We start from the raw sequence: 24,878 nt of genomic DNA, 5'->3' as shown, positions 1-24,878 counted from the left end.
CCGTTCTCAGAGATATCACGGCTATGAGATTCCTGGCTGAGTCTCTGTGTCTTGTCCTTTGAACCACGACGTGTTAGCCGACAGGAATCTAGAAAACTGGATTGCCTGTGAAACGCGACAACTTCCTGAAGCCCTGCAGCCAACGATTCGCTTGCCTTCGTTTTGTGGTCAAGACCAGATTCTTCGGTCGTGGGCGATCCGGATAAAGGCGCGACCTGGCCCTTCTGGAAGGCCCTGAACAGCCAAAACATGCGATTGAAGAATAACTCAGACATACAGTGTAGTTAACATGTACCTGGGCTGGTATTGCCTGAACGTTTCGGGTCTGAAGCCAAGAAAAGGGGCGGCATGGAAGCCATACCAAAGCCAAGGGTAGGGTGGGATGCGACAGATAGGTAAGATCTTTAGACATTGCGCAAAAATTCGAGAGCATAGAGTTGTGACCCTCCCAACCGAGGAAGCTTTTGCTCAAAGAGGTCGGGCGTAGGACTTTGAGTTTCTTGTATTCGCGGATCTCAGCTTACGGGACCATGGCTCAAAGACGACGGCCTAATGCGTTATTACCGACGCAGTCAAAAGACAAGACGGGACATATGAAGCGAGACGGAATCATGCTCATAACACGATAGGGGTTATGCAATGTAGCGTCAATGCCGTATATACACTTCGTCTCCAAGGTTTATGTAAGCTATTTACAAGAATGTAATATGAGATTTCCAGTCTAAACGGTCCATCATCTATCTCGGCAGAGAGATTCCATGCAGCCAGCTTAATACGCGCTTAGAAAGCCGGGTTGGCATTCTTGAGTAGCTGCTCAAAGTAGGCCTGGAACCAAGTGCCAGCTTCAGGGGCAGGCTTGAGGGCGTCACTCTTGCCGCAGTTGAAGTCGTAACGGGCTGCCGAGGTGTCCGAAGTGCCGTCACTCTCACCGCCAGGCTTGACCCAGACGAAGGCGTCGACGAGCGAGGAGCCGGTGTTGGAGGACGGGCGGAGACCAAAGCCGGTGCCAATAGCGTTGCACCAGTCGCCCCACGCCTGCTGGCCAGTGGGCTGCTTGCCGGAGCGGCCCTGGTCAACGATGAACTGAGCGTTCCAGCCCTGGGCCGCAAGGAGAGGAGCAAGGGCCTCAACATAGTGCTTCTCGTCATAGTTGGAGTTGCCTGCAAACAGTTAGATACACCGGACTGAAAAGCAAAACGACGGCGGATCATTACCCTGGGTGTAAGGAGGGGAGAGCTGACGCTCCAGGCGTTGTACTACTCATTATCAGTGTGCCGGACCGAGACTTGCGGCTGGTTGGACAACTCACGTTGGCAACGTTGGTAACGATACCACGCAGAGCCTTGGGGCTGCCAGCGTCCTTGTACACCTTGGCGTACATCTGCGCAGCAGGACCCAGATTCGCCTGCCAGCCAAGCCAGCCTGCGTGGCCACCGTCGAGGTACATAGCGACGTTGGGGAGGTTGAGCTGGGTGACGGCGTAGTTGGTGCACTCAAGGTAGGCAGCCTGGGCACCAGCGCACTTGGCCACGTTCAAGCTATGGACTTGTCAGTATGTTCGCACAAGGCTCGGGAATCCCGAGGTTAGCTTACTTGGTGATGAGGTTGGCAAGAGAGTCGGGCTCTGAGATAAGAAGTTAGCAGTTGTTTCGTTCGGCGAAATGGCAACAAACTCACCGATGACGAGGAGGATGCGGATGTCAGAGTACTTGAGGATCATGGTGCGGATGGCGTCAATGTATTCCTTGTACTTGGCAACACCGCCGTTGGCGATGGAGTACTCGCCGTTGGAGGCGGCAGCGGCACAGTCACGGTCAGGGAGGTCGTAGACGACGAATTCACCGGCGTAGTTTCCACCAGCCTGGTTGGCACGGCGGATGTCGGCCAGAGTAGCGTCAACCAAGGGAACCTTGTCGCGGGTGTCCCTGAGATGAGTGTCAGGAAGGGAATTCAAGCTAACAAGCTTCAAAGTGATCAACCTACATCCACATGAAGGTCGGGACCTTGGCGACCTTGGCGGCCGCAGTGGCCAGAGCAGGGCTCAGAGACGGGATGGCCAGAGTCGTGATCTCGGAGGCGTAGTACGAGTTGGCCCAAAGGTCGACGCCAGCGAAGGGGTTGCCAGTGTAGGTAGCACCGCCGCTAACGGGAGGAGCAGTGGTCGTGGAGCCGCGGCTTGTGGTGGTGGCGGAGCCGGCGGTCGTCGTCGAGGTGCGGGACGGGCTGACGACGGAGGTGGAGCTCGTGAGAACGGTTGAAGAGGCGACAGTCGAGCTTGACGATGGAGCAGCGCTGCCAGGGATGCACTGGCTGTAGAATGGATTGCCGACGACGCAGGTGCTGCCGGCGGCGCAGCAGGTAGGACCGGTCCAGGTTTGACCACCACATTGGGCCCTGAAGCTTGTTAAAAGACATTTGGGGTGAGTCTCGGGCTCCACCTACCAGACAGATGCGCAAGACTGCCTCTCCTCGATGGGAACGGCGAAGGCCACAGTGCCCAGAAGGGCAGCGGCGAAAAGCGTGCGTGCAGCCATTGTTGCTTCGGTTCTGAACCTCTTTAACGACTTTGACTCAATGGTAGGTGTTTGTCCGTGGCTTGTAGATCCAAACGGTTACAGAACAGTCTGGGAGCCGACCCCTTTTATCATCTTTCTGTCAGTGACAGACATCAGGTTCCCTTGAGTTCGCCGCTTGATTCTTTCGGATCGGCGGGATGGACAAGCTGTGAGCCCATGACGGGCGAGGGACTTTGCCCCACGATCTTCGGAGCAAAGTTTCGGCATTCTGGGCCCTTGATTACTTCTTTGAGACAAGCTCAAGACAAACGGGCGAAGCCGAGTGAGCTACTGGTGCCCATGGGGTGTTATGAGCTATGGAACAGACATCCGAAGATTCGAGTGGCACGGGGCAGGAACCGCGGAACGGGTTGGTTGATGGCGGGCTGGGCCAGGAACAAAGTCTGGGCATGGAGGCAAACATCGTCGGCGGCGCGACCAGGTACGGCTGTCATCAATGGATGAGGGCGTTGAGAGGAAAAGTCCGCCAACCAAGGTGTGGCTAGAAGACAAGTTGGATGTAACGGAGTGTAAGTCATCTCGGAAGTGACGCTCCATATTAGCCGTGAACGGAAGAGCGCGTTGGTCATGGGGGCGCGCTGGATGTGGGGACCATCGCGGAGGGTGCCATGAGGGGTCGGAAAGAAGTCTGAATCGTTCCGATCAAGTTACAATCGCGCAGACTTTCGATGGAACAACGGCTTCGTCGCCCGAGATGTACAGGCCTTGGGAGCAGTGTGCCTGAGCTGTTTAATCTAGAGACGGAAGCTTACTCGATGAGGGCGTCGTGAAGCGGTATACGGAGGCTGGTAGCTGTTGATGTACGGGTCGACCTGCTGACGGATTGAAAGACAAAGCGAAAGTGGCATGGCTTCAGGTACCAACAGTGCGGACAGACAAGTACGTTGCAGGAGCCGCACGCCAGGGGCTGAAGGTAAGCGAGTTGGGGAAATTGATTTGGGGTTCTTCGTGGTTGGTTGCGGGTGGTTAATAGCAGATCAGGGTTGTTGCCGAGTCATTCGGACCTGTCGGGTGTTAATGAGTGTTAATCAGTGTGGTGAACAAGACGCAACCGATACTGATTGCTTGTCTATTAAGCATTGATCAGCACCTTGGGTTTCCAGGGCTGTGGCAACGATCTATATTGATGTTTCCTTGACGTTTCCCTGTGTCTTGTTACCAAACAACTCTATGTCTCAACGACGTGGCAATGGTCCAGCTTCACTTGAAGCAAACGGATTGACATGGTTTCCAGTAATCTGTGATAATGCGGTGACCGGAAAAGAAGGTAATCGTTATCGGAGTAGCAGACTGTGCAGCACTCCAACTTGTCGTTGAGGTAAGTACTCCGGCGCGAATATCTGTGTAGACCATAGCTTGATGGACATGCCTTGCGGCTTGACATCACCCCCTTGGATTTTTCGCAAATAAGAGCCCACCCAGAGGGAATACACTGATCGAATGGCCTGTGTATAGCCACTGGTTGTAGAATCCGTTTCTGCGTCGGCGTGGAAAGACTGACGGCCGAGTGGAAGTAGACGATGAGCCGGGAGGTGGAACAAAGAAGGCGGGAGTGTCAATATCTATTCGCACCGTCTGGCCAAACTGTGCTGACATAAGATGTCTCACAGCACTCCGGAACCCGCTAAAACACTCCGCCGGCCGTTGCATGTCAGGTGGATCACGTAATCTGGGAGTTGAAGAACTCGGACCCACACCTTCACGGAGCCCCGGAGCGGCTGGAGCTTCACCGCCCGGACCCTCTCGTGTTACGGCAGAATTTCCCATGGTTCCCGAAACTGTCACCTCGACAAGTCGAAGCTCCCCTGACAGCTGACCGAGACTCCGTCGCAGTCCCCGCTGTCCGTCCCGCTCGCGATCATTCTCAGGCACTACCACCACCAGCACCTCCTCAACCACCGCATCCGCGCCCCCTTTCCGACTTGTCGACCAACCCGTCAACCCCGTGGTCGCTCCCCTCGCGCATTCAATCGCGCACTCACCCGCCCGCCCTGTCGTCAAAATGCTGTCCGGAATCCTCATCTTCAATCAGAAGGGCGAGAACCTCATCTTCCGCGCCTTTCGTAACGACTGCAGACCCAGGCTTGCCGACGTCTTCCGGATTCAAGTGATCTCGAACGCCCAAGTCCGGTCTCCAATCCTGACCCTCGGCAGCACCACCTTCAGCCATGTTAAGCACGAGAACATCTACCTGGTCGCCATCACCAAGAGCAATGCCAATGCCGCACTGGTCTTCGAGTTCCTCTACCGCCTGATCGCGCTGGGGCGGGGCTACTTTGGCAAGTTTGATGAGGAAGCTGTCAAGAACAACTTCGTGCTTGTCTATGAGCTGCTCGATGGTCCGTCCAACCCCCGTTTCCTGTGCTTGAAATCGAAACGGCACTAACAGTCTACGCAGAGATCATTGACTTTGGCTATCCTCAAAACACCGAAACCGACACCCTCAAGATGTACATCACCACCGAAGGCGTCAAGTCCGAACGCGCCGCCGAGGACTCGGCCAAGATCACAATGCAGGCAACAGGCGCGCTCTCGTGGCGCAAGGCGGATGTTAAGTACAGGAAGAACGAGGCTTTCGTCGACGTGATCGAAGACGTCAACCTCCTCATGTCCGCCACGGGAGCCGTCCTCCGTGCGGATGTCACCGGCCAGATCGTCATGCGCGCCTACTTGTCCGGTACGCCAGAGTGCAAGTTCGGTCTCAACGACCGTCTGCTTCTCGACAACGACGGGCTCTTGAGCCTACCGAGCGGTAACAGAATGGGCACCAAGGCGACCAAGGCGGCGGCGGGTAGCGTCACTCTCGAAGACTGCCAGTTCCACCAGTGCGTGAAGCTCGGCAAGTTCGACAGCGACCGCATCATCTCCTTCGTTCCACCTGATGGCGAATTCGAGCTCATGCGCTACCGCGCTACCGAGAATGTCAACCTGCCGTTCAAGGTTCACGCCATTGTCAACGAGGTGGGCCGCACAAAGGTCGAATACAGCATCGGCATCAAGGCCAACTTCGGCTCCAAGCTCTTCGCCACCAACGTCGTCGTCCGCATCCCCACCCCGCTCAACACTGCTAAGATCACGGAGCGCTGCACCCAGGGTAAGGCCAAATACGAACCTAGCGAGAACAACATTGTGTGGAAGATTGGCCGGTTTACTGGACAGAGCGAGTTCGTGCTGAGCGCCGAGGCTATTCTGACGAGCATGACAAACCAGCGCGCATGGTCGCGGCCGCCGCTGAGCCTCAACTTTAGCCTGTTGATGTTCACGAGTTCGGGCTTGTTGGTCAGGTACCTGAAGGTGTTTGAGAAGAGCAATTACTCGAGCGTCAAGTGGGTGCGGTACATGACGAGGGCGGGTTCCTATGAGATACGGTAAGTCTTCCACCTCTCGTTGGTTCATCGGTCCATGAGCACTCTCTAACATCTGGACAGCTTCTAGCGGGATAATTACGCGTGGTTTCGAGCTTATGTGGTATATTGCATAGTATGGCGTCAAAAGGTATTCCCAGTAAAAAGAACTGGTGGGCTTCAGCACGTTTTGTCCATGTTTACGGCGACCACATTGATGACAAGTCTCATTTAGAGAGACGATGGTAATACAAGGTGTTCTAACCACTCTAAGTCACCTTCTGTCTCGACGTGAGATGTGTCTCGTCGTCAGACCTCGGCGCAACCTTGCACGTCGTCGCTGAGGGCAATGCGGCACCAGCTTATCCCCCATCCCGAACACCGACCCTCGTAGCTTTGCATACGCTCAAATCAGGCCGCCCATCGCAAGCTCATGTCCATGACTTCTCCGGCAAACCGTTCGGAGGTATTATTCAAGTTGCAGTCCATCAGTGTGGTTGTGTCCACCCCTTCCACCTCCTCATCCTCGACCAGCAACACCCTCACTCCCTCGAAATCTTGCTTATCTGCGTCCACCTGCTGGCTGCGTATTGTCTCATCCATCGCCTTTGCAAACACATAACTCGGGTGCTCATGCGACCAGCCAAGCCCTTCAAAGTCGAACACTTCGCGATACGTCTTCCCGACGCCATGTATAACATCTGGCGTTCTAGCCGTAGCATCGTCTATGTCCTGGTTAAGCTGCCAATACAAGGCCCTGCGCGTCTGAAGCTGGTAAATCTTCGTTTCATGCCGCTTGCACCGCGTACAGCGCCCGTGGCAATGATCCACCAAATACAATACCCGAAGGTTTTGTTGCAAACAGCAAGCCAAATAGGCAATCTCTTCGAAGAGTACCGCCCCGATTGCCGACGGAGCCCACGTTTCCGCGACATCCAAAGCGATACATTGCGCATCACGCAGCGTCTCTGCCATCTCGGCACTCCATGGGCCCTCGAGCACATCGGTGAGGTCGTTCATCCCCGACGCCTCGAATTCTCCGAAGAGCACCCCTTGACTCAAATCCGTAATTGCTCCACCATCCCTGAAACGCAGGAATAGGACGTCCTCCTCATTGCCATAGTGTATCCTCTCGTTCCGACCCGGAAGATAGACGGTGTTCACCCTCTTGCCTCTCATTCTCCTTTCCACCGCCGCCGATGCCTCGGAGCACGTCAATCGCATTGTCTTACGAAGTCTGTAAACAGATGGATCATATGCGTGTCTAGCAACCCTTGTTTGTCGCGCCAGTTCTGCGGGGCCAATTTCCAAAGCGTCGAGAAAAACGCATTCATTGTACTTGGCCCACCTATCGTGATTACTCTGCGGCATCGTCCCGTCGGCGGCCTGGAAGGCGCGTTTACTGCGAGCACCGCCGCGCCATGAAGGAAAGCAGACGTCGAAGATGTGCATCGAGGGGCCGGCGGTAGCCTCGTCCCAGATCTTGAGACGGAGTTCGGCCGGGAGATCGGGAAACTTGCTGAAGGAGCTGGAGGGCATTGCGGGCGACTGGTGACGGGGCAGATTGCTTTCGGGAAGACCCAGAATGTAGGACTGCAGGGTTCGTGGGAGTTGATGGAGACATTGTTGCAGGACTGCTGCTGATATGCGTCCCATTCGGTGCTTGATGCTCAATGAAGCCCACCAGCCAGAAACCCATTCGAGGGAATCCGCCGCCAGCTCACACATCTCACCCATGCTGACGTGCACACCTTCTCGATTGCAGTTCCATGGTGTCTTGGTCAGAAATGAAGTTGCGAATCAGTTCCTCCTTAAGGCATTCGCATGCTCACCAGCTTACCCTCAGCACTTGTCCAAGCCACATAAGCCTACCCGTCGTTTGTGCTTACACGTTGCTTGAAGGAGTGGAAAGCAGCGCTACCCGTCACAAAGTTCCAAAGTGATGTTGGCTATTGATAAGCCCAGTGCGGCTGGGCCTGCGGTTCCCACACCCATCGTACGACCACGCAGCGCTCATTGGTTGCGTGAAGCTGCCAACACAAACATTAGGTGAAGGGTGTGCATGGGCCGGCCTGGCCGAGGCCAAACTGATGCCTTTGCGGGCGGGCGGTACAGGGGTTCCATGTCGCAATGCAGCCTTCTGTTTGCCATGTCCTCTTGTTTGGACAAACAAATAAGATATCTCAGCTTGGCGCAACAAAACTGAGTTGTAAATTATGGAGCGAAGAATCTCTCTACAAATTCAACGCTCTTCGCGCCTTTTGGAGGCGGGTCGAGGGAACCTGTCCTCGCGGGTGACTTGCAATGCCGGCCTTCGCACCGGACAACTGGGTCCACCCCTCCGTTCCGACCCGGTCAGACAATCATGTTCAAAGCATCGACTCCTTTGCTTGGGCTAGGGATACAGTTACTGTACTACACATCGATAACATCAAGCTTTTGTACTCTAGTATGCCAGAGCAGTCAATTTTTCGACATCCAAGAGTATCGTCAACGATGAACAGAGCCAAATTATCTGTGCGCGGATTCCAGCTTTACACCATCCCTTTCTGTAAGGTGCATCCATCAAGCATGTGGCCCTGGAATGCCCGATTCCTGGTTAAAGCTCGTCACTTCCGCACTACCACGCGGTGACTAAACACCGGAATCGTTCTGAAGATTAGCCGCATCTTCACAAGAAGGATATTTAGGATGGCTCCCATTGCCCACGTTGCCAGGCCAGTAGTTCTTGCAGTCGTAGGCCCAACTATTCCAACTTGCGCAGAGGGTATGCGCCTTGTCCAGAGCACTGGAATTCCCGGGCGGCCAGATGTCATTCGCCGCGGTCTGTCGTTCCATGATCTGCAACGATAGTCCCGTGGACGCATGGTCGGCGATGTGGCAGTGCATCAACCACACGCCAGGGTTGTCTGTTTTGAAGGCTATGACAGCAAAGCCGTTCTCCGGAAGAAGCACGACATCGCGGCGCGGCGGGTTGTTCTTGTTGGGTCTGAAGATGTTCGGGTCTTTGGGGTTCCAAACTTTATTGTTTTCTTGCTGAACAATGGCGAAATCGTGACCGTGAAGATGGATCTAGACAGCTTCAGTTACAGATACAACCGTTCAAGGGCAGCTGTCTTACCGGATGAGGTCCAAAAGTTGGGTGATTAGCATTGTTGGAGTTGAGGACCAAGTAGACCTACAGGCCATGAGGCCCAGTCAATAAACATATTAAGGCGATTTCGAAATCCCAGACTGGCAAGAAGGAGGAAGAGATACATACCCAGTCTGTGGCGGTGTAGTTTTCCGGAACGACAACCCACCCGTTCGGCCATTCGTCTCCGACGTTATCCAAGTTCAGGAAAGTCGGATTACCGTACGAAGTTTGGAACGGTCTCACTTCCTTACTGCCCGGCCTCTCAAAAGAGAAGAAAGACGTTGCGTATGGACCGGAGCCAGGGCTAGTTAGGTTGTCAACGTTGAACTGTTCTCCAATCTTGCCATTTGAAGGATCTCCGACTGTCCAAGGAACAACAGGCTCGAGGAAATCATTGAAAACAGTGTCAGAGCATTCGAGATTCACATCCCAAGCCTTGGTATTGGGATTGGCGGTGCTGGTGTTATCGTATCGGAGGATACCCGTTTTCATGTAAGTCTCTTCGTCGCGGTTTTTAGGGCCACAGCCATTTGCAATCCATGTTCGGATCCAATAGTTGCCATCACTAGGCAATGGGTTGGCGGAGGGATTCGAGCTATTGACTACCGGTGTGGCCTCAACGATCACATGATACCTCTGGCCGATGGCTATGAGAATCGAAGTTGCATTGAACGGTTTGACCGGAACGAAGTCGGCCTCAACAACAGTGAAATTGTGGTTGTCAATGGAGAATACGAAGGTAGTGTCAAAAGCCGTGTTGACGAGACGCAAAAGATAGCGCTTGGCCCGTGTGACGGGGTTGGGCTCGACGTCGTCGAACCAGATCTCATAGCCTCGAGGGATCTCGGTTGTGTTCGCATTTTTACCCGTAAATCGATTTATGTTTCCTAACCCGCCCAAAAGGATATCTTCTTGGGCCGGTTTTTGATAAAGGTTTTCAAATGCACTGGTATTTGCTGTTGATCATGCCTTAGCATTGCTTTCAAGGAAACATGATGCGAACGGGTTGGGGGCCAGACTCACCCCAATCAGTGACGGTGATTGGCTCAATAGCCTTGTCATATGGGAAAGACGTTGGTCCGTGGATTGTCTACCACCGAGATGGGTAAGCGATTGCTCATGAGGGGCTGAGTGGTATCGCATAAGACTGGAAATAACTTACTATGGGCGCTTGTAGCCCATCTGCGTACTGCACTGAGTAGTGGCTGTGATACCACGAGGTGCCGTACTGCGTTGCGTTCCATTTGTAGATGAAATGGGACTGCGGGGCAATGGGGCATTGTGTGATGCCATTGACACCGTCCATGTGCATTGTCTGATTCTGCCGGATGCCGTGCCAGTGAATACTGGTTCCGTTGTGATTCAGTTTATTGTGCACATGGATCTCAACCTCGTCTCCCCAACACGCTTCAATAAGAGGCCCTGGCCAGGTATTGTTGAAGATTTTGGCTTGGTAGAAATCCAAGCCGTTAGCATTGATGTATCCGTCGGTGACATTGATATGGTAGCGACGAGTGATGCCCTGTGGCATCTTAGTCTCGTAGTCCGTGCTAATGTTATACTCTTCTCCTGTATCCTTGTTTCGAAGCCAGCAGCTTCGGTCATCCGGCGTGCCACATGATCTGAAGCCGGCCATACGAGTGTAGTTACAGACGAAGTTGTCAATGTTGCTGCCAGGGGGGGTAAATATGGGGCGCTCATGCTTGCTCAAGGCGTCGGTATTGACTAAGCTGACGCTGCCTCCGAAATGGTATTGGGCTCCATCACCAAAGAATGGAGAGCCGAATAAAGAGTGGGCAACGTCTGTGACAATAATCCAGATATGGCGAAGGGCCAACATCTCAGCTTGGGTTCTGCAGGTTCTGCAGCGGGCTTACTCGCTGCGGCTATACAAAAAGATGGTGTGAGCCTGCTCGTCAGGAAGTTCCCAGATGAGCTGCACAGATGAAGGCTTTTAAATACAGTTCAGATGAGCAGAATGCCATGGTGTCAAGGGATGTGTTGATGTATGCGGGGTAAGCAGCCTACTGTCGTTCCATAGCTTGGGAGGTGCAAAGTCAATGTGGTGAGGGTCTTGGATTGGAACGATGTGGCGTTGCCCTTTGGATTTGCAAGCAGACGCGAATTGCATCGAAACGGGCGTATATTCAGCCCCAGGATTCCACTCAGGTGGCCAAGGGATATCATACGATGCAATTACCGCATCCCACTCCAATCTTGCATCGTAATATAATACCGAAAGCTAGAGCTTCCGAGTTAGTCATTACCTGGTTGTTTCTTGAGTTCGAATTAATCGGTGCTATGTCATAACTATAACTATAACCATATGGATTTAAACTTACGACTACGAACCACGTTCCCACAATACTAGGAACTCAATGAGTCGTGAGTAATTGCCATCCGCGCAACACTTTTATCCGCAATCCCAGCACAAGGGACGGCCCGGTAGTGAGTGGTTTGTCGATTGGTCACTTTCAGCTTGTCTCTGTCTAAGACAAGTGGACAAAGTTTGAACCGTCGGGTTTCGCCTGTCTGGTTGCAGCAGGGAAACGGTCGGCAGGCATGGCTGCAAGTGAGCGGTTGAACGGTCAACCGAAATTTGGGATACTGTGATTTACTGAGATGCTCAGCTCCTGGCGCTTGTTCAAATGGGTAACGAGCTGACTTCAGTTAAGCGCGATTGGAAAACACACTGATGCAAACGTCCCGCTGCAAGCTTCTTTAAGAAATCAATTTAGCCATTTCACACTTACAGGTCTCATTGCCGCATTAAACAGACCATCAAGACTGCGGCTGGATCGGATACTGCTTGGCTATACCCTGCCTTATGATCTCAACCAAAATTATCTGCGGAAACTTCGAGGCTATTGAATGCCTCCTTGCTGACGGTCAACGACCGAACCCGGACGTAGCTTAGTCTCAGGCACTCTTGTATAGATTTCGGACGAATGGGTTTTATGCGAGAAATCCAAACATATTCACCAAACTGTATCGGATTACTATACTGCTTCAAAGTGTCATTAGTATCTAGTTGTCTCAAAGAGCTAGAAACTGTCTATGGGGCTTTATACTAAGATACATAAACTTGACTGGTTCTCCAAGACGTTGTGAATGAAACTTGTGGTCCTTTCTCATCACAATCAACATTGAGCACTGGATCTGGGGGCTGTTGGCACCCTTGTTTTGCATCATGGTTTTTATCTATGAATGAATTCAAAATTCAAGCGGTGTTTGAGGCATTTTACAAGTTCCATACGTCTTTGATTCTTGCCTTGAAAGTCTCAAGCACATGCGAACAAGCATCTAGATGGAGTTATGGTTAAGGGGTCTAGTTCTTATGACCCGCATCTCAAAAGGGGGTTTGTAGGCTCCATACAGCAAACCCTACCAGCAAGCCACATGTTCTGGCCACATGTGGCGGTAACGATAACTGTCCAGTCAAGCACCCATCACGACACTCCTTTAAGCTTATCCATCATGACAATAATTCTCAGATATTCAACTGTTGCAAGCATCAAGAATTTTGCATTGATTCATGTAAGAGAACTGAGATTGCTCGAGCTCGGCCAACTGTACCTACGAAGGTGAAGTAGGTATTAACATAACCCTGATTACATGAAGGAGAAGATGACATTATTGCTATAAATTAAAAACGTCAACAACTTCAAGGTGAGTGGAATGTAGCTAGGGACTCCAAGAAGCATAGGATGTTCCCCAAATAGTGGCGAGATTGAACTAGCTTCGATCGATTAGCGACGAAAACCTTTCTCAACCACCCGGTGTACTGGTAAGAACCATGAAAGTTGAGTATAAACACCATTATTCCACATCAACATCGCAATAGAGCTGTTGAATTGTCACAGCATACGGCCAGTATTAGTTGTCCGCTAACACTGATAAGTCCTAGATTTTCTGGCTCTCGCTAAACATTATCGTTCTCTGAGACATGAAGCCTTTAGGCTCTGGCTTGCCGTGCGTCCCAAAAGTCCAGACTTCTTGTGCAACCGTTGAAGTCCGCCACAATAAAGTCCAAACGCCGTTGTGACACGACGTATGCAAGCCCCCATGCCCCCATAACCCTATATCTATGTTTGTCTACCAGGACATGCAGTACCTGTAGCTCTTTCGGCCGTAGGCCCTCAATAGAAAACAAGCAATGAGTATGACCAGTAGAAGTGCTTGGTTCAGCTCTCTTCCGAAAGAATCTATTGACAGGCTGGGTCGCTAATTAATGTCGAAATTCGGTATGTCCTATATCACAGTGCAGCTGACATCCAAAATTTGTCGAGTCAGCGCTTGGTTATGCGTAACGATGGAAACCCGCAGTTTCACTAAAAGATTTGTATGAATGGATTATCGTACGATTTGTCTTCAGTACATATAATTACTGTGATTGTACGCCTCGATAGAGACCATGGCTTGTCATTGGATTAAGAAAGGCAAGTAGATGATAAGGGGACGCAAAGTGAAGTCTTATTTGATCGAAGTCTTCCATGTCAGCTGCTGAATCCAAAGGTCTGGATTCCCAGCTCCTCGGGACCGTGAGCAACACATTCAAGCCTGAAAACCATCGTTTTATTCTCCTTTTTAAGAGTCAACAGGTAATAGTCCTAAATCTGGATAGCTGTCTGCCTCGTGTACTCTTAACTTCCCTTGATGGTGGTTGAACGTTCATGTTTATTAGACACCTTGATGAATGAAGAATTAGCTGATTATATTAGATTTGACACACACCGCGTCGATCTCAAGGTAACCGGTTGGCCTTGTAAAACTTGTGCTGTACAGCAAGATATTACTGGAGCAAGTGAAGGCAAATGCTGAATGCCATAGTTATTTAACTTGACGGGCATCTGGTAGGCCCAAAACTGGATCAATGAGGGTGGGTTAAGTACGCATGCACCAATAGGACTGTGTTGCAGTAAAGTTTACAAAAGCTATATACAACCCTTCCTGCCGAAAACACAAGACGAAGGCCTAAAGTCTTCGGGGCTACATTAGGGAAACCGGGGAAGCTACACAGAATGTGGGGATTAAGTTTATGACTTCTTAATCCGAAGAAAAGGGCTCGTTAAGTCTCGCCTTCTGACGCGATATTCGTTTTCTTTGAGAATGATGCAAACAAATCTCAGCTCAGATTTATAGAATTCACGTCACTTTTTAGTATTGTGTTGATGACGCTTGATTTGGGACATCGAACACATCATCTAGAGTACCGATGCGAACATTGGTTGTCGGTGAGCTGCAGAGAGCAATCAATCTCATACCGCCGAAGCTGTCAGAGCCATATTGAGCGTTCTTTAAAGTGACCTCCAGAATAAAAACACGTAGACAAGTGAGAAAATGTCTAGGGTACGATAGAACGCCGTGCAGTTATCATGTAAGGAGGCAACTCTGGGGTACATAATGCTGCATGAGCTTAGGTTTTTGAAGCTTAAATTGACAGGTTTGCCAGCCGTCCAGAATACGCCCGGAATATTGGAGCCCGCAAATAATGCTAATTACTTTCAATGTAGCTCAGCGCAAGAACCAAGATATTTAGCTCCACAGCCAAAGTTGACGCTCGTGGGAATCAGGATCAGAAGCCTGTTCGTGACCCCATACCACGCCCTTCACATGTGGCTTCCACATGGGCAACGAAAAGTGAATCCTCTCGGAACCGCCTGTCGTTACAAACGTGTGTCATTGTGTCTCGATTCCTGGGATATCATTGGCCATCTAGGTTGAAATTTCTTCCTTGTGCAAGACCGGTAAACATGCACACGGATCGTGCTCGCCATCCTCTGAAAGCACAGTGATAGTCATGGACCATGGGGTTTGACAATGGCGGCAAATTATTGAGGCGTGGCAGGAAGATCATGCCATCCCCCGGAGTTCACGGAGGTAGTAACAACGACATGTAGCGATGGACTTCCAAGAAAACAGTATTGAATAGCATTGCTACCGAGATTGACATGTACAATTTTTCATGGCAAGAAAAGATGGTAGGGGTCTGTTGGTGAGCTAACAAGAAACCATGGTGAAGATTTCGTATAAGACCGTGCAGTCCGCAAACAACCAGATGGACTCATTTCTCCCGCACTCACTCCCAGCAACCTTCCGGCACTCGAATCTCTGTGTTACCTCAGCACTGAACCAGCCACGAAACTGGCTATCACTGAGATCCGGTTTGCCTGTGTCGGATTCCCTTACCATTTTATACATTCCCTTTGGAAGAGAACTGGACGAGGAAAGCAACATCTCGCCCTGGCAATCTTCGACTTTCGCAAGATCAACTCAAGGGCGCTTTCCTTAGTATTAAGTCACTATGTGCACCTACTCTTATTTACATCACCACCACATTCAACCATGCACTCGTCCCATCGATTACGTTGTTCATTATGAGTTCTGTTTCAATGCTGAACGGGACTCCGATGGAAAGGCCCAGGTCCCCTGTGAGCGAGCCTTCTACGACCCAGTACAGTCGGTCGATTTCGATAACCCTTGTGCAACTGGGGGCTGTCTCCTCTCGCCTGACTGTAGCTCCGGCAACTGTCGTCTACAAGAACTTAACGGGCAGTGGGTCTGTTGCCAATGCAGCCGAGGAAGCAACTCACTCCGATGGTGTCGACACAAGATGAAGAAAAGCCCAGACACTTTCTGTTACCACCGAATCTGTCAAAACTGCACACCCGACACAAGTACTTGAAAACCTTGGAACGGACTGATGGCACCCTAGCACACGTGGATCCAGCCAGGCTGATACGTGACTATGGAATTCGGACCCAAAAGAAGAAAAAACGAGGAGAACACTCAAAATATTCGATATTCTGTCAGCAGAAGGGCACAACGCAATCTACAGCGCGAGGGACACGGGAAAACATCACTATATCGACCGCCACATTCAATTACTCGGCGTGTTATTGGTTTTCGTACCCATGGCTACTCGAGTCTAGACTTTGAGTCGGCCCACCAAAAGCTAGGATAAAGTGGTACAGAGGTCTAGAAAGGATTCCAGTCAGGGCCTAAATGCCTATCTACAAGGTTAAGGTCAGCATATAGATGCGAACTACTCACATCCGGCCTGCTTGCTGACTGACATTCGGGAGAAGTTGACGGGTCGAAGCGAAGAGGCTTGGGAGCATATGTGACACACCAAATAACGTAGACCAGTAATCTTACTCCTGTCACAACTGTTTGTTTCACAAAGTTGACTAGCATGTTTGCTTTGCATCAAAGCTTTCTGATGACAACCCCAATGACATTCCAGCCGCGTCCAGCCACAAGATTGGGAACTACCGAACTCGACTCTTAAGGTCTATTGCAGACCTGGCTGCCACGTTTTTTCATCAATAGGTCTTTGAACTATTCGATTCTTTGAATGCATCTTGTGAGGAACTTACTCAACCTTTCATCAATCGGGCTCTCCCAGCCATTTTCTTCCTACTACCGACAGTGCCATTAGCTACCAAATGTCAGGTAGAAGGCAGTTAGCGTTAGTTATGACCACTTCTACACTGACTTAAGGATCATGGGCTGACGCGCCGGTACAAACCGCTTGGCGATCCTCGGGTTCTAAATCTTCATACAGAGCCCTTTGAACTATAAAGACTAATGCGGATTCCCGGAATTCTGAAATATTGAGAATATCACATCATCATCTCGCAAAAGGATCACTTCAAGTACCTCTACTCGTTACCTCTGAGGGCAAAGATCATACCTAGTACGAACCAGAGAACCCCAACAGGGCTTAAGTTGCTCGTTCGCCAACTCGTATATCTACAGACGCTCAAGCTTTGGAAAACGGAAAAAACAAGGAATGTGCAACATTATCTCCTACAGGCTACCTTGCGAGCATATCCATACCCAGGTCTACCACTGCTCGAAAGCACCGTCATATTCGAGGAAAGACTCTCCCAATCGCAAAACTTGCAGAGAAGCTAGTCAGCAGAACATCCCATATCCGCCCCCCACCGGCTATGAATTACCCAAATGCCCCTTGGCTATCTGCCCCTACGAGACACGGAACCGGTGTTGGAACTGCTGCTGGTGTGGCAAGGGTTGGAACAATGGCGGAAGATGCAGCTGCATCATGATTATTGACGGAAACGAGTACCGCTGCGAGCATATCTGCTGCAATACCTGTACTGCCGCTATTGACGGCTGATTATGTAAAAGTGGACTGAAGGTGGTAAGATAGATAAAGAAAACTGACGAGTGAATAGAAACGACGGGTCGTAAGTACTGGAGAAGTGAACCTGATGCTTCTAACTATTAGCGGACGCCGGCCCTGATAATCAAAGCATGAGGTGAACCCAGAGGCTTAGTGGTGTTTGCCCTCGATTATATCCTTCCATGTGTTGAGACTGTCAAAAGAAGCTGATTTTGTATTGTTCTCTCTCTTGAAGTTGCTAAGTCAATTAGCTGGAGTGTTACTCTGAGCCTTCGCAGAAATTCTATTGACAAAAGCGTTGATGCGGGGCGACGAACATGACCCATAGATCGAGATCGTGCGATTTTGACGCGACCAAAATCCAACCCCCAAGCGAATGTCAATCTCAAGCCCCAGATCCTGCACTTTTGCATACCGATCCAGCCCTCAATATGCCTTGTGACCCGCGCCACCCTTCTCCATCTCAATCAAAGTTCTGCGTCATCGATTGGCTAAACTAAGTGTTGGGGTCAACCTCATCTCCGATAGAGAGTTCTATGATTATCGTCAGACCAATAACCCGGCCAATACGAGACCGTCCTTGCTACCACTTCTTAAGCGAGATCTCGACACCCATGGCACTGGGACAGCGGATCGGTGTTCTCTACAAACTCACTCGTGGACCGAGTTCTCCCATTGATCCGGCATAGGCCGCGTTACACCAAAGAGACGATGGAGATCCCCATGATTCAATATTGGATGGATCGGTGTAACACAAGCTGCAGCTACCCATCGGGGACTCCATCTAAACTCGCACTTGGCGCCGCCAGAGATCCCTGGTTGCACCATGAGGTAGCCTGGCTGGTCGCCTGGCTGTTGTTTTTCCACCCCTTGCTATGGGTGGAACTTATTATACTCCCAGTATTCCACTCATCCACTATGCATTTCCGAGACATCGGGTGCGTCAAAGACATTAAATCGGGGCTGGCTGTGTGTCCAGGTTGTACAAACCTCGCTGTCGGTGGAGCAGCTGCGAGAGCAGATGGGATACGACGACGTGATGTTCGAGATGGTTGGCAAGAAGTGAATGTGTGTCAGTGAATATGAGAAAAGGAATAGGTGCGCGATCATTGAATTGAATGACCAGATTGGTCAACACAGCAACGCTGAATGTCTGGATTGGGGATAACATGTGCCGGTAATCGTGAGCAAGTGAGCTATAAAACAGTGTATATAAGACTGGACGTGCTGCTTCGAGTGTTTCGGGCTTTTCTCTATTTCCCAATCTAATTAGCACTGATTATCACGAGCCATATGGAAAAGATCACTCTTATTACCGTTTAATACCAACATACGCATCACGAGATCAAGTCCTCGCAGTACCAGCGTTCGCAATGTGTCACGGTCATCCTCGATGGCACCCTTGCTCACACACCTCAATCAACTGGCATTACTGCCCTTCGGCCCTGATCGACCTCGAAACGGGCGTCGAGACTCCGTGCACCCATCTAAGCTATGCCACTGCTCAGCCTAGTAATGCAGACTGTCCGCTTCTTAACTGCCAGTTCACTGCTATGGGCGGAGCCTGGATCTGTTGTCAATGTGGCCAGGGGCCCAACGACCAGGGTTGGTGTACGGCGACGAAGCCGAACAAAGGCCATGGTGGAATACAGACTGACGAGTCCAAGACGTGTGACCACGGGTGCTGCGCCAAATGCATTCGTTACCGTAAGTCGTTCACCATCAACTTTTCCCGCTCGGCGATGCATCTGACCGAGTCTCCTCAGCCCCTACACGAGTGACAACCCCCGATATGATATTCAGTGAGCTTCGCAAGGGGGCCGCTAGCCGGAAGTTTGGGTACAGCTCTGCTACGCGTTCGCATCGCCGAGGTTCGGCTCTGTCCAAGATAAATGGATATCCTTCTGCTGATGAGAAGACCGAGACTACACCATCATCAACATCAGCTTCATCCTCGCGAAGCAGTGTTTCTCAAATGCCATCTATCTCGAGCAGTCCATCTTGTGGGCCCTCTGCATCCGCTAGTCGCACCTCTGCATACAGATCTGACTTAGAGTGCAACATGAAAAGGCTAAAAACAACTTCAGGCAAGACAAGCAAGAAGAATCAGAAGTCTATGAGGGCGCATTGATGATCGGAGTTACCCGAGACAGCACAGCAGTATACTACGGCGATATATGACGTTGATACCTATCTTACCGGCTAGTATTAGGTAGTCCAATTGGAGTTAAGGCACCTGAATTCATACAGTACCGGTGCAGACTTAAATTCTTTTTTTGTGCATGCGACCACTGGTGGTGGACCCTTTGTTTCCGCAAACTTCAGAACAAGCAATTCCAAAACTGCTTCTTTACTCGGTTTGTCGTTGAGCCAATTGCAGCGAGAATAGGCTGTTTTACACCCAAATCTAGGCCCTGAATATCATGCTTCAATTGAAATTTTTTTTTTTGAAAAAAAACTTGATCGGCAGAAAATGACTGTCCGATGGTCCATAGATTCAGTGCCTATCACAGCATCAAGTTCACAGGGCAACGAGCATTACTTGTTGCAACCCGTTGCAAGGCAGTTCTGCCCGAAGCAGGGCAACATTTGACCACACGATCTATGTGCGGTATCACATCACACCATATAAATAGCGATTGGGTGTTTCGTTGGCCCGTTTTCTTTCTGTTCTCCTTTCTCAAATCAATGATCAGCATCGGGTTGATGCGAAGGGCAATGAGATTGAAATGCATCGTCACAGTGCCGAACCAATGGTGGCTCCCACTCGGGCACTCGGGCAGTCCCGTGGTGGACCTTTGAAGAATGACTTGTAAAAAGAGCCAATCATCGGCCGATGCATTCCGGCAATGCGGGGCGAACAGAGACCATCCCACCGACACGTGCTTCCGGGATCGGTCCCCTAGACTCCGGAAGCTGTCCCACCCACACTTGAGGTGTCATCTCATCTATCCTCCACGGACAGCGACTACAACACACGACACTGTTTACTCGAGACATAAGAGATCCAACAACAAAGAAACCAAGAACAAGGTTCGCCATAATGACTTGCGGATCGGGATGTTGCGGTCCACCCAAGGATCAACCTGCCCCTTCAGATGCTGACCCCTCACCGACTCCATCGCGATATGGAATGCAAAGCGGCTGCGATGATGCGGACGCCTGCTCTGAGTCAGTCGAAGTCCAGAATGACTGCTGCCCTCGTGAAATCATGCCTAGAGACATCCGTAACAACGGCGATGATTGTCAAGAGGGCTGCTGCTCTTCACTTTCGACTTCTGGGACCATCCAACTTGGATCTGATCAGCCAGCTTCTGAAGACTGTCACGTTGCGCCAAAAATTGATGCCGGCATTTGCGCGAAGCCCTGCTGTAAATCCATCGACGGGAAGACCACCGCTGCCATCGAGGCCCCCAAGCTCAGCATCAAGAAGCTCAATACTGTTGAGGTTCAACCCGACGACGACAGTAAGAACCGATGTGTGACTAAAGACGGCGCTGTTGGTAGCTGCTGCTCTTCAAAGACCATAACCAAAGACGTCTACACGCAACGAGGCTGTGGTACAAAAGAAGAGGCCAAGTCAGCTGATGCTTGCGAGACTCAGCTGGCCGATGTCAAGGATGACTGCTGCGCGCCGAAGCCTCCAGTGAAGGAAGACTGTAAGAAAGGCTGCTGCAGTTTCCAGGGTGAGCCGAAGGATAAACTCAACTTAGTCATTGAGAGCGACCTCAAAAACAATCGTTGCGTTCCTGAACCAGAGGCAGGGAATGACTGCAAAAAGGGTTGCTGCTCGCCTCCGTCGTCTTCCACGAAGGCGAAAGAAGAGAAAGTACCGATCTGTTGCGAGGGCAAGACGTCCCCTTGCTGCAACTCAACTTGCATTGACCGCCTCGCCCTTCGCGAGTGCGCTAGCAAGATAGCCTCAACTTCTCATCACTCATCCAGAGGTAAGGCGCTATACCCTAAATGCAATCGTTCTTGCATCTGACAGTCCCTTGCAGCGTCTACTAGCGACGACGACGCTTGCACAGGTGGTAGAGACGGCATACCATGCCGTGGCCATGTTCGCACAGTCCGCCAAACCTACCAGGCCAAGCTTGAGGCGTTGGGTTGCATTTGCCGGGCCCTGTTGGCCCTCGGACAAGAATCTTGCTGTGCTCCTAGCGAACGGTCTGTTCAGAAGCGCGCATCGATCAAGTCATCTGGTTCTCGTGTCTCTGTCGACTCGTGCAGCGCCAAGGGAGCGGCGCCTACTGCCTGCAGCTCGAACACACGCACGAGAGAGGAGAAAGCGTCCCGTTCCGCCAGCTACGGGGTCAAGGGCGATGGTTATTCTGATGAATGCTGCGCGAAGCCGAAAGCCCCAAGCATCGCGGGGTCTTGCGGTGGCTCGTGTTGTGACGACGCTCATCCAAAAGAAGCCGTTATGAAAACCTCGAAGCGAGTGGCCAACGACGTGATTACCGATGTTGAACGAGGGATCTCTGGAAACGAGCATGTCGTTCTCAGCATTTCGGGCATGACTTGCACGGGCTGTGAAACTAAACTCAGACGAACACTAGCCACAGTCGGCGCAGTAAAGAATCTCAAGACTAGCCTGGTGCTGGCCCGCGCCGAGTTCGATCTGGATATGAGTACCAGTTCTGTTTTTGAGGTCATCAAACACCTCGAACGTACGACCGAGTTCAAGTGCGAAAAGGTAACCAGCCAAGGCGCCAGCATCGACATCCTCACACCTGGCGATCCCCAAGATTTCATCAACCAGCCATGGCCAGAGGGCGTCACAGACATCCGCGTAGTGGACAAGACAAGTGTTCATGTGGAATTCGACGCCGACATCATCGGAGCCCGTGATCTGATTGGCAAGGGATGGGACATGCCCTTGAAGTTGGCGCCGCTTCGCGCTGATCCAACCTTGGAGGCCGGCAGCAAGCATGTTCGCAACATGGGACTAATCACCCTGATTTCGATTGCCTTGACCATCCCCGTTCTTGTCATGGCCTGGGCTCCTCTCCCCGAGAGGGAGATCGCCTATGGCTCCGCATCTCTGGCACTTGCGACTATCGTACAGGTTGTCGTCGCCGGCCCATTCTATCCGAAGGCTTTAAAAAGCCTGATCTTTTCGAGAGTCATCGAGATGGATTTGCTGATTGTTTTGAGCACAAGCGCTGCGTTCATTTTCTCTGTCGTATCCTTCGGCTTCCTCGTCTCTCACAATCCACTGTCGACCGGCGAGTTCTTCGAGACAAGCACACTGCTCGTCACACTCATAATGGTTGGTCGATATGTCAGCGCCTTGGCGCGCCAAAAGGCAGTGGAATCTATCTCTATTCGATCGTTGCAAGCCTCTACAGCGTTGATTGTTGATCAATCCGGCGAAGAGAAGGAAGTCGACGCGCGCCTTCTCCAGCATGGAGACGTCTTCAAGGTCGTACCGGATTCCAGAGTCCCGACCGATGGGACGGTGATCTCGGGCTCCTCAGAGCTTGACGAATCCATGATGACTGGAGAGTCCAAAACCATCGAAAAATACGTCGGTTCTTCACTAATTGCTGGGTCCATCAATGGCTCTGGGACTCTCAACGTTCGACTGACCCAACTTCCGGGCGATAACACCATCAGCAACATCGCCGGAATGGTTGACGAGGCCAAGCTTTCTAAGCCAAAGATACAGGATATCGCAGATCGAGTAGCGTCATGCTTCGTCCCAGTAGTTGTGGGCATAACAATTATTACCTTCTCAATCTGGATGGCGGTCGGCATTGCGGTTCGCAAACAGTCCGGCTCTGAGGCAACAATCCAGGCCGTCACTTACGCCATCACAGTTCTCATAGTATCGTGTCCATGCGCCATAGGATTGGCTGTTCCGATGGTCATTGTGATTGCGAGCGGCGTTGCTGCTGAAAGAGGTGTCATTTTCAAGTCTGCTGACAGTATCGAGGTTGCCTACAAAACCTCGCATGTCGTCTTTGACAAGACCGGGACCATCACCAATGGCAAACTGACGATTGTCGAAGAACACTACATTACCGATGACGCAAATTCAGTCAAGGCCTTGATTCTCGGTCTGGTTGGTAGCATCAAACATCCCGTTTCTGCCGCTGTCGCGGCGCATCTTAGAGCTAGTGGTATATCGGGCTCCACAGTACCGGATCCCTCTACCTTGACTGGCAAAGGCGTTGAGGCAACCGTTTCTGGGCGAACACTTCGGGCAGGCAATTCGCGGTGGCTTGGTTTTTCTACAGATCCTCGAGTTGAGCCCATCCTCTCAAAGGGCCTTACCGCTTTCTGTTTCACCATCGACAGTTCTTTAGTTGCGGTTTTCGGCCTTGAAGATTCTATTCGGCCCGATGCTCTTGAGATCATTACAGCGCTGCAGGCCTCTGGGATTGCGGTCCATGTGCTCTCTGGAGACGACGATGGTGTAGTTCGAGCAGTTGCTAGTCAAATGGGCATTCCTGACACCAACGTCCGCTCTCGATGTACCCCAGGAGACAAACAAGCATACATCCAGACCTTGCTGTCTCATCCAGTCTCAGCCAACTCCCGATCCATTCCGAAGAGAAACAAGAAGGAGCCAGTCGTCATGTTCTGTGGCGATGGCACTAACGATGCAGTTGCACTGGCCCAGGCCACAATTGGCGTGCACATGAACGAGGGTACCGATGTTGCAAAGTCCGCCGCAGATGTGGTCCTCATGCGGCCCAGCCTGGCCGGTGTTCTTACCGCAATCAGCATCAGCAAGAAGGCTACCCACAGAATCGCGTTCAACTTTGGTTGGAGCTTCGTCTACAACTTGTTTGCCATCCTCCTTGGGGCCGGTGCGTTTGTCAATGCAAGAATCCCGCCCGAGTTTGCTGGCCTGGGTGAGCTGGCGAGCGTGCTGCCTGTCATTGCGGCTGCAGTTCTACTGCGTTGGAGCAAGGTCTAGCCTGACCGAGAAACGGGTGGGTCGAAAGATGCAGGACGGCGCTCGGGAAAGGGGCGCGTGATGCTCTAGGGGGGCACCAGAGGTTGCTTGTCGGCAGGCAGTTTCAACATTTGATGCAAGGGTATTACTTTTCTTGAACTTGGCTATTGGTTTGTTGTTTGTGGGTTCTCATGGCAAGGTTCTGTCATGCGGGGATCGAACTTTGATTTTGATGTGTACCTCGTGGTCTTGTCACAAAATCAGGCAGAAGTATCTGTACTTGCAAATTCCTCCCTCTTTTGGCGCGGAGTAAATGCAGCATTGCTGAGCAATGGCATCAAGTGGTTGCCCAACCTCCTTGCATGATCAGATTGAGATTCAGGCTACAGTATTCCCCCATGATCATCTACTTGGTGGCATGTCTCAAAGTTTGTTTTCCCTTAGTTGTCTCCTCTTTGACATGAAACAACGAACATGATACTCTCCACTGATATGCAATAGTATGGTATAGGGCTTGTCATTCTTCTTTCCTCTCTCGCAATGTATACAGTAATGAAATACGGCAATAGGATGTTTATCACCTCATTACGATGCCCGAACCTTTTGCCTGCGTCAATGACCAACAATAACTGGGCAATGGTATCGGACTGGGTTACAGCTTACCCTCCGGCCCGCTAACTTGACTCCGCTAGCCTCAAGTCTGAGAAGGCGGGTCGCCAAATGTGGGAAACACAGAGCATCTCCGGGCGCGCAAACAACAAGC

General features: G+C 51.3%; 5 protein-coding genes across 5 annotated transcripts; 2 read left to right on the top strand and 3 right to left on the bottom strand.

Annotated features, from left to right (window-relative positions):
* Positions 1–780: 780 nt before the first annotated feature.
* On the bottom strand, positions 781–2,534 carry ColSpa_06476 (exoglucanase 2; the record flags this gene model as incomplete). The annotated part of the gene is made up of 7 exons (XM_049272688.1): positions 781–1,160; positions 1,181–1,256; positions 1,310–1,538; positions 1,594–1,624; positions 1,678–1,925; positions 1,984–2,394; positions 2,443–2,534. 7 exons carry the CDS (start codon positions 2,532–2,534, stop codon positions 781–783), a joined length of 1,467 nt encoding a protein of 488 aa, XP_049128645.1.
* A 2,044-nt stretch (positions 2,535–4,578) lies between these two features.
* Positions 4,579–6,011, top strand: ColSpa_06475 (AP-2 complex subunit mu; the record flags this gene model as incomplete). Its single annotated transcript, XM_049272687.1, has 3 exons — positions 4,579–4,915; positions 4,975–5,944; positions 6,005–6,011. 3 exons carry the CDS (start codon positions 4,579–4,581, stop codon positions 6,009–6,011), a joined length of 1,314 nt encoding a protein of 437 aa, XP_049128644.1.
* A 320-nt stretch (positions 6,012–6,331) lies between these two features.
* ColSpa_06474 (uncharacterized protein) lies at positions 6,332–7,459 on the bottom strand (the record flags this gene model as incomplete). Its single annotated transcript, XM_049272686.1, has 1 exon — positions 6,332–7,459. The coding sequence occupies one exon, from the start codon at positions 7,457–7,459 to the stop codon at positions 6,332–6,334; it is 1,128 nt and encodes a 375-aa protein (XP_049128643.1).
* Positions 7,460–8,554: 1,095 nt separating this feature from the next.
* ColSpa_06473 (laccase ARB_05828) lies at positions 8,555–10,896 on the bottom strand (the record flags this gene model as incomplete). Its single annotated transcript, XM_049272685.1, has 4 exons — positions 8,555–8,992; positions 9,183–10,012; positions 10,080–10,146; positions 10,219–10,896. 4 exons carry the CDS (start codon positions 10,894–10,896, stop codon positions 8,555–8,557), a joined length of 2,013 nt encoding a protein of 670 aa, XP_049128642.1.
* A 10,735-nt stretch (positions 10,897–21,631) lies between these two features.
* On the top strand, positions 21,632–24,136 carry ColSpa_06472 (P-type cation-transporting ATPase; the record flags this gene model as incomplete). The annotated part of the gene is made up of 1 exon (XM_049272684.1): positions 21,632–24,136. The coding sequence occupies one exon, from the start codon at positions 21,632–21,634 to the stop codon at positions 24,134–24,136; it is 2,505 nt and encodes an 834-aa protein (XP_049128641.1).
* Between the last annotated feature and the right edge of the window lie 742 nt (positions 24,137–24,878).

This window comes from Colletotrichum spaethianum, assembly GCF_022836535.1.
Source record: "Colletotrichum spaethianum MAFF 239500 DNA, contig15, whole genome shotgun sequence".
Lineage (NCBI taxonomy): Eukaryota > Fungi > Ascomycota > Sordariomycetes > Glomerellales > Glomerellaceae > Colletotrichum > Colletotrichum spaethianum.
The sequence above is the reverse complement of the archived record's forward strand: the minus strand, read 5'-3'. Positions and strand labels throughout refer to the sequence as shown.